Here is a 10,047-nt window from a genome sequence, read left to right as displayed (position 1 = left end):
ATTTCGTATAGTGACTCGCAGGCACCGGAAGCTCGCATCGAAGGCTGTCGGATTTTGTATAATGAAGAAGTGTGAACATTAGGGTTTTGATTTCAGCTTGGAGACAGTACCGAAAAGGTTGCAATGACGTCGAGTTTGGTTCCTAAATCAAGTTAATTATCTCAACCTCTGTCATTTCTCGTTCACCTTCTTCGAAGTTGGTTTGGAGAAAAAACGTTTTCTAATCGATTAACTATTTTGAAGAGAACCAAGTTTGGGAGGTTGCAGCAATATTATCAAGTTCAAGTTCAGTTTCATCGGTTCAAGTTCAGTTTCATCGGTAGTTCAGATTGCAACGATCGTAGGTTAGTATGGTTCAGACAATTCATGATTTATCAGACAATACAAAGTCATTCATGATTTATCAGACAATACAAAGTCATATGTAATTCATCGCTTGATATAATTTATTGGCTTACCAAATTGCATCGAAGCAATCACAAAACCTAGGAGAATCACAAAAACACTTGCAGTAAATGCTTAGAGGAAACACTATCATTTTTCTGCAGCTTGTAAGCTACTGCCAAGTACAGTTGAGCACAAGCTGAGAGATGTGAATTTTTAGAACCAGTTATAGTTCAAGAAACTCATGTGTGATTGATATAAAACATGGCAGTTGTGACGATTTTAGTGTTACTATTGTCATTATTATTGCAATTGTATTTTCTTATTATTCAAATTTAATTCGAAAGTTTTCTTAAATTTGACTCTGAACTTTTGAAACTGGCGTTGCTTATCATTTGTCACTTGGTTATTGCACGTAGCTTGTTGCCGTTTCACCTTTTTGCTGCTTATCATTATTATTGTCGTTTCACCTTTTAGTAGTAATTGACTTCGATGAAAGGTGAGTTGGGTAAATGCATCCAAATAATGGAGCCAAGTCTTAGTTTGGTATAGTTGCATATTTTTTCATGTTGATGTCTAGTCCAAAAAATTTATCCACCCCAGTCGAACTACAATGATTCGGGTAGTGGCTGCAGAGGTACCCACCCTAGTCGAACTGCTATTCGTCCAACATTTGTGTCTACCTGTGTTATATGTCAATAATTTATCAGATTTATTCTATATTCCAGTAATTGCACAAATTTCTTTCAACTTACCGGGAAGGCAAGATGATGCAGTGTTAAAAGTCGCACACATTCCACACTTTTCAATCCCAATCCTTTTACACTGAGCAAGTATTCTCTGTATGTGTAATGAGAGAGTTCGGGATGTTGGTTTCACCAACAAGATTAAATAAATGCTAAGTTTATTGTATAAGAAATAGTACTTCATTAGGAAGTTTAATTAACCACTGGACTTACTTTGCTTTGTCTGGTGGAACGTCTCTCAGCCATTCAAGGTCAATGCTTCCATGTTCTTCAACCAGTCTATTCAGGAAATTCTACATAGTGTATCATGTACTATAAGCTGCATTCATAGGGTGTCTGTCTCAAGAAAGTTATAAGTATTTCATGGTATTTTATTCTACCTGAATCCGTTCTGCAAGCCTGTTGTTCATACCCCGTTCTTTGATGGTCTGGGCAATTTCATTAACATCTACACATCTCACAACATCCCAATCCAAAGAATCCATGGTGTTTGCTGTCTTTTCTCTTTTCCCAGCCTTAGCTTGTGCTTCTATTCTTAAACTATCCCAGTTAAAATCATCCTTTTGATGTTTTCCTTGACCCTTGCTCTTTGTTTTTATTGGGGCATAACTTATCTCATTGGTTCCATTCGTGGCATTTTCTTGCTTGCCAAGATCTGATCCTCTTTCTTTTTGCATAAGATCTTGAGTTTGTCCTTGGCTGTTGAAATTGAAAAAGCTTTGCTGTTGGTGATTGCTTTATTCCTGAGGATGGACTAGAGACACCATAGTTTGAGAAAGAGTAATTGCAACTTGGCTGGCAGGTTCTGTTGTTTGTGAACTAGATCTGTTCATAACATTTTCATCCTTTTTCATCAAGTCACTTGATGATTTGGTTTCGAAAGGATCAAAGTAGTCATGGGAGAGGTTGATGGATGCTTCTGAAGAGCCTTGAGTAACACTTGATTTTTGCAAGCTTTCTTTTGGGTTGTCATGCTGCCTGCATAAAGGTTGATCATATGCATCTCTTAAGTTCATATTTGATTTGCTTTTCTTATTGTTATCTTCATAAAACTTGGTTGAACTAACCATTTAAAGGAGTTTACTGAAAGAAGTGTTACTATCAAAATGGTTGTACTTTGTTGTTTTCGATAGAACTTCTACTTCCGAGTTGCTATCTGAACATGATCCAATTTTCTCAGGATTTTGATCATTTGAAAAATCTCTAGAAATTTGGGATGAAATGACAGAGCCTTGGGATGAAACTGTCAATGAACTCTTTCCTATCATCATTACATGATTTTTCTTCTCCTTCCTCAATTGTGGAACAATATAGTCCACTTCCCATTGGACTACAGTGTTCCTTAATATTTTGTTGAGATGATACTAACAATCTAGAATTTGATTCATCTGACAAACTAATTACACTGCTGGTCGTTCCACAGGAATCATTGCAACAGAGGTTTCAAAACTAGCGATGTCTATTGGTTGTTGATATGAGGCCACATGTACTTGTTCATTTAGGGGAAGATTGAAGTACAAGGTTAGCAAACCTATTCTCCTCAACTTGGTTATTTAGAAAATTGAAAATTCTTCTAATTTAGTTCTATCTTTGTTAACTATAAAATTCAATGCAATTAAAACTTGTAAGAAAATAACCAAAAATATAAAATCAAAGATTTATGTACATGAAATTTAATTTATTACAAAGAAGAAAAAATATTTAAAAACTAAAAAAAAAATATATTGAAAATATTTTCAGTATACAATTAAACTAAAACTAAAATATGTGTATAGTATATTATTTTATATTTTATAAAACATTTTAAGTGTTGATAACTTCAAAATGTAGTAAGATTTAAACAATAACAAATATACTTATTTGAAACATATTTATAATGCTTATTTTACTTTAAGTCACATGACTGCTAAAACTAACTAATTTATTTCCATATTGCGTTGTGCAAAAAACTATCACAACTATTTAGAGATGTTAAAATAAAATTCTCTACCCTTAATTTATTTTATTTTAAAATATGTAAAACAATTTTGAACATGATGTTCATTTCGAGTTTTTTTGTGAAAATAACTTCTAAATTAAGTGGTTTTCAAGATTTAATGTTGAAATTTTTTAACTTGAACTAACCAAGGAAATAAAGATTTTATTACTTACATTAAATTAATCACATTTTCATTATCTTTATTTGTACTTAAGTTCTTTAATGTAAGAAAGTAAAAATAATGTTGAAGTAAATAAATTATATACATATTACTATAAACATATTGAAAATATTTTTATTATAATAATTTTCTATTTACTATCAGAATACAAATACATAAACATATTGAAAATATTTTTATTATAATAATTTTATATTTACTATCAGAATACAAATACATAGAGATGTCAACATTTATTTTAAGGTTATAAAGTATAATTTTCACCTAGAGTCCTTTACACCATGAATAGGGTTTCGAAATTCAACTTTCACACTTACTCTTCTATTAGTTTGCAGAATTCCTCTATGAAACTTAATATGCTTAAAGATCAATTGTTTTTAGTACCAAAATCTGCATACTCTACATTTATATATTTCTGATTTGGTTGATGGTATTCCATCTGTAGTTAGTTTCACTTCTTCTTTATCTTTTCTAGAATGTGGTACCATTTTCGTGTAAGAGTTAAACGTGGGAGGGGTTATGTATTCAATTTGTTTTAATTGCTAGCTTAATTGAAATAATTATTGTTTTAATGTATCACACCAATGACAAGTCATGAGACCTAATAGAACATGGATGTTACAAAGAAAGGATCAATCTGGCATGATAAGTGGAGAATTTAGAGATGGAGTTGATGATTTCATTCAAATAGCTACTAGAGACCCAATAATTCCAGATGTAACAGGACGCATTCCTTTTCCTTGTACAAGGTGTAGAAATCGTTATTGGGAGACATCATTTAATGTGGAGAAACATTTATATCATCATGGATTTGTTGATGGTTATGTAAGTTGGACTCTTCATGGTGAGAAGAAATGGGAAGATAACTCATCAACATCTGTTATCCAAGATTCTATTGATGAGAGCAAAAGGCCATATGTAGATATGATTATTGATGCTTCTTTGGGTAGAATCAATTCTGAAGTGGAAGAAGATCCAAATCCTTCAGCTGCAAAGTTTTACAACTTATTAAGGGATGTTGATGAACCTTTATGGGATGGTTGCAAAAAACATTCAAAATTGTCAGCTACAACAAAACTCCTAAACTTGAAGTCAGGGTTTAGCATGAGTATAAATTGTTATGATCAAATGATTTCCATAATTAAAAGCATGCTTCCAGAGTCAGAAAGGTGCCTGAAAATTTGTATAGATCAAAGAAAATGGTTAATGAGTTGGGATTAGGATATGAGAAGATAGATGCATGTCCTAATCATTGCATGTTGTATTACAAGGAAAATAGTGACAAGAATGTTTATTCGGTCTGTAAAGAACCACGATTTAAGCCGAAGACATCTACAAATAAGAAGGATGTTCCTTGCTCGATATTGAGATATTTTCCCCTTGTTCCAAGACTTTAACGCCTATACATGTCTAAGAATACTTCAAAATACATGTGTTGGCATGTAGATGGAGTACGTCAAGATGAATCAGTGATGACACCTCCATCTGATGCAGAGGCTAGGAAGCAATTTAATCATACACATCCTACATTCTCACAAGATTCTCGGAATGTTAGGCTTAGGCTTTGCACATATGGTTTTAATCCAATTAGCAATACAGGTACCCCATATTCATGTTGGCCTGTTTTTGTCACACCGTATAATCTTCCACCAAGTATGTGTACGAAAAAGGAATACATATTTCTTACACTTGTGATTCTTGGACCAAATTCACCTAGTAAAAGTTTAGATGTGTATCTCCGACCTTTAGTTGATGAATAAAAGATGTTATGGGATATTGGGGTAAACACTTTTGATACATGGAAAAAACAAAATTTCATTATGAAAGCAACATTGTTGTGGACAATAAGTGATTTTCCAGCATATGGAATGTTGTCCGGGTGGAGCATTCATGGAAGACTTGCTTGTCCATATTGTATGGAGAATAGTAAATCATTTGGTTTGAAGTATGGTAGGAAGCCTTGTTGGTTTGATTGTCATCGTCAACATTTGCCTATTGATCATCCTTTTCGTCATGATCGATACTCTTTTAAGAAGTCTGTAGTAGAAAACTCTTTACCTCCAGAACACTTGAGCGGTATAGATATCTTAAATAGAGTGAATCAACTTCAAGAAAATATGTTTGGCTTGAAATCAACCAAGATAAAGCAGCTCGACTTTGGTAGAACTCATAACTGGGTAAAGAAAAGCATATTTTGGGAATTTCCTTATTAGTCCACCAATCTAATTTAACATAATTTGGATGTTATGCATGTTGAAAAGAATGTGTTTGACAATGTGTTCAACACTGTTATGGACATAAAGGACAACACAAAAGACAATGCAAATGCAAGACAAGATTTGAAGTTGATATGCAAACGTCCTAGGTTAGAGTTAGTAGTTGAGAATGAAAAGTATAAAAAACCAAAGGCAACATATGCCTTGAATTTGGATCAAAGAAAAAGGTGTGTGAATGGATAAAACAACTGAAGTTTCCAGATGGGTACTCATCTAACCTATCACGTTGCATTAATCTAGAAGAAGGAAAAATATACGGAATGAAGAGTCACGATTGTCATGTTTTTATGCAAAGACTTATTCCTTTGGCATTTCGTGACATGTTGCCAATGCCAATATGGAAAGTTTTAACGGAACTGAGTTTGTTCTTCAAAGAAATTTGTGTTGGAATACGTGTTTCTATCATGGACAATGTCATACTTTCCATCATTGAAACAATTTGCAAGCTTGAGAAGATTTTTCCACCAGCATTTTTTGACTCAATGGAACATTTGGTAATACATCTCCCATATGAAGTTAAGGTTAGAGGACCTGTGCAATATAGATGGAGGTATCCATTTGAGAGATGTATGTTGTACTTGAAAAGGAAGGTTCGAAATAAGGCAAAAGTTGAAGTATCTATTTGTGAAGCATATATTTTGGAAGAAATTTCTAACTTTGCTTCTTTATATTTTGATCCAAGCATTCAAACAAGGTACACTAATGTTCCTCGTAATGATGATGGTGGTGAACAAAAACTGGATGATAAATTGTCTATTTTTAAACATCCATGTCGCCATATTGGCAAAGGTCAACATAGATTCTTAATAGATGAAGAACTTCATATTGCTGAGACATATATCTTGGTGAATTGTAAAGAATCAAAATCTTATCTTCAGTAAGTTTTCTTTTTAATTTATATGTTTATGCATTTTATAATTATATTAGTTATGTTATTAATTTCTGTATTGTTAGACAATTCGAGGATTCACTAAAGGAAAGAAATCCTAATATATTTGAGGATGAAATACTCATAGCTCGAGATAGAGATTTTAGTAGATGGTTGAAACAACAAGTAAGTAGCCTCTCCCATACTCTTTATAATGTACAATTTAATATTTATTAATTATAATAATGATATAATTATGTGTTTTCACTTTTCCAATAATTCATAGGTTAGTACAGGTCATGTCGAAGATCAAAAGATTCGAGAGATAAGTTATGGCCCATTGAAGGTTGTGACTTCTTATAATAGTTTGATTGTTAATGGATATAGATTCCATACAAAGGATTATGGACATAATAAGTCCACCACGAATAGTGGGATATGTGTTTGAGGAAACATATATGGTGAAAATCATTTGGACTATTATGGTATTGTTGAGGAGATATTAGAATTATCATATGTTGGATTTGAAAACAAAGTGGTTATTCTACATTGTCACTGGTTTGACCCTTTCAATGGTGTTAAAGTTGATAATGTCTATGGGTTGGTTGATATCAATCATAAATCAAAGCTTCAAACAAATGAGCTATTTGTATTAGCTGGACAAGCTCAACAAGTCTATTATACAAAATATCCTCAAAGTGGGAGTAAAAATACTAGTGATTGGTGGGCAGCTTGCAAGGTTAGAGCAAAATTGTTTATAGTTGAGACACTGAATAATGAAGAAGATTTTTCAAATGAGCAAATTGCTATTGATTATTTTCAAGATGAAGAGTCCACGAGAATGATTACTATTCTTATTGACAATGAGATCATACAACTATTTGACGCACATGCTCTAATGGAAGAAGTAAATATGGATGATATACAAAGTTCAATTGAAAATGTAAATCATGATGAGGTCAACAATGAACACAATGAGGATGATGGGTTCATGGATGAAGAGGAAAAGTTAGATGATTTAGATGATTTAAATATGGAGTTAGATGAATCTGATGAAGAATGGTTATGATTGATTCTTTTCCATTTCATTGCCTTAATATTCTTCCTAGTAATTTAGATTATGGAACCTGCTCTATTTCTTTTATATTTTTCAAGCCTTTTAAGAAGATTATGGAATTATACTCTTTCATTAGTTATTGTCAGTTTCGACATTTATTTTGCTACGTTATACTTGACTTTGATTATGGATTGCTTTTATCCTTTCTTTTTTTCATTCACATCTTTAACCCGAATTTGAAGCATTTGTTAGTTACCTAAATTTAAAGCTTCATCTTGAGTAGTGAGAAAAGTGAAATAGATAAACTAAGACATGTTTGTGATATACATTATGTTATGATTTATTTAGGAATGGTAAGCTTGGATTTGAAAGAGGTACGAAAGAATTTCCAATTAAACCAGTTTGGTGAAAGAGAAAAAATAGATGATAGATAAAAATATCCGATGAATCTATCTCTATTTAATTTCACTTTTTTTAATGATCTAGTCATTTTTTTTCACATTCTCTTGCACATTTGTTTACTCTATTCTTTATTTATTTTCATTCATGTTATTCTACACCTATTTTTTCTTCTTATCAATAACTTTGTTTTCGCTTTTTCTTATTTACTTCAATTCACGTTATTCCTTTTTTCCCGTTTCTTTCCTTCTCATCAACCAAATGTGTAAAGGTTCCTGCTAGATGGAATGTAGGACCATGTTGTTTGAATTGAAAATTTGATAGGTAAAAAATATATAGATAGTTTTATATCTATAAACCTCTTAACTAAATAAACAAAAAGACTTGTTAATAATATAGAAATGAATATGATAGTTAAATAATTAAATAAACAAAAAACTTGGTAATTATTCTTTATTGATTATATATAAATGAACATGATAGTTAAAAGAGACCGTGTGTATGAAAGTATGAAATTTTATCATTTAGCTCTACTGTGATTTGGTTTGTTTTTTATAAATGAGATTATCTCGTGTGATTTGATGTTTAGATTTTAGTTAAAATAATTCAGAAATGTTGTTTTACTTCTAATAGAAATACAACAACAAGGAGTGTACATAATTTTAAAGTTATATAGTGATATCATTCAATCTTGAATTGATTATTTTGATTTGAAAGTTTATGCAGACTATTTGATACATTGATAAGTATATGATCCTCTTATAGAAGTCTTGTTTCTAGTGCTCAAGATGTACAATGAATACTATACTATTATTATTTATAATTAGCCTAGTGTTTAATATGTTCGGAACCTCGACTTTTGCTAGAACATGCCATTTAATACTAGTCAAAAACTCATTGATGCTCTCTCTTGTTTGATCAGAGGCAATAGTGTCAACCAAATAATCATAAACCTGTTAGATATGCAGGAGATTCATCTACCAATAGAACTTAAAAAATATTGCCATTTATTAGAAATGTGAACAGAAATGTGAATCAAAAATAGTGGCAGTAAAAGAGGCAACAAAGACAGGTAACTAAGTAAAAGCAATGAATGAAACAAATATCCATACTGTCACGAACAAACTTACCCTAAAGTCAAAGCCATTAGATTAGGTGTGGATTTGTAAATGTTTTAACATGTTTTAATTATTGCCAGTTGTGTTGAAGGGATTCAACATGCATTTCCATTTATCATCTAATTTATATAATTTTGTTTGGTATGATGGTCCTCACAACAAGCGTATCTTCTAGCAGGCTGTGTATTGTGCCAAATATTGTTGTGTTTCTTATATCTTTATTCTTCCTTGAGCAAGAACATATAGGATCTCAGAATTGGATTGAGTGTTATTAAATTAGAGCTCTTTTGTGCACTTATCTAGCAGGTATCCAAATTTTCTAGCAACCTACTATTAGATAAATATATAACATGTTATTGTATTAAATCATTACTATTAGATAAATATATAACATGCTATTGTATTAAATCTTTGAACCTTGAACTGTAGTGGTTACAGTACATCGAATTTGTTAACAATTTACTAAATTTGTCAAAATTACTCGTGAAAATGGTTCTCTACTATGCTCCTTAAGTTTTCAATATGGCATTACTCTTTTTCTATGGGTTGCTCGTATGCATATGAATGTGTATACAGACTTAATAAGGCAAGTTGGTAATGAACTCATGGTGATTTTATTTAATCATTAAGTTGACAATAAAAATTTATTTTATATATTCAATAAGAAGTAGATAAGTTTTCAGGCCAGGTGGATCAATTATTTAACTATAAATAATGTCACAATTATATTTCCATGACAGGAACTGAAATGACTATTCGAGGAAGAGGTAGAGGTCAAGGTAGTCACACTCTAAGTCAACTTAAGCCTATTCAATGTCATGTTGGTCCTTCAGAACTAGATCCTATTTTGTAATCACCAGGTATAATTGTTGAAAGCACTCTAAATTTTTGTATGTATTTAAGCGAATCTAAATACCATTTATATGTAAAAAGAATCAAATTTTAATATGTATTTAACAACATTTATCTTCATGAAAAACAAATGACAATTCATTTTGTTTAGATTAAGAGAAAAAAAGAAGAAAAAAGGCAATAAATTA

At 31.5% G+C, this 10,047-nt stretch overlaps 1 protein-coding gene and 1 pseudogene across 1 annotated transcript; one reads left to right on the top strand and one right to left on the bottom strand.

Moving 5' to 3' along the window:
- Positions 1 to 992: 992 nt before the first annotated feature.
- On the bottom strand, positions 993 to 1,807 carry LOC114181333 (DNA glycosylase/AP lyase ROS1-like). The gene is made up of 4 exons (XM_085671979.1): positions 1,511 to 1,807; positions 1,344 to 1,423; positions 1,140 to 1,224; positions 993 to 1,067 (listed from the first exon to the last, which is right to left on the bottom strand). Exons 1-4 carry the CDS (start codon positions 1,805 to 1,807, stop codon positions 993 to 995), a joined length of 537 nt encoding a protein of 178 aa, XP_085528105.1.
- Positions 1,808 to 5,766: 3,959 nt separating this feature from the next.
- Positions 5,767 to 7,502, top strand: LOC146887017 (uncharacterized; annotated as a pseudogene).
- Positions 7,503 to 10,047: the final 2,545 nt, after the last annotated feature.

This window comes from Vigna unguiculata, chromosome 4 (genome assembly GCF_037176805.1).
Source record: "Vigna unguiculata cultivar grain cowpea cultivar isolate G323 ecotype 2 chromosome 4, ASM3717680v1, whole genome shotgun sequence".
In the NCBI taxonomy this organism is placed as follows: domain Eukaryota; kingdom Viridiplantae; phylum Streptophyta; class Magnoliopsida; order Fabales; family Fabaceae; genus Vigna; species Vigna unguiculata.
This window is presented reverse-complemented; position numbering and strand designations above follow the sequence as displayed.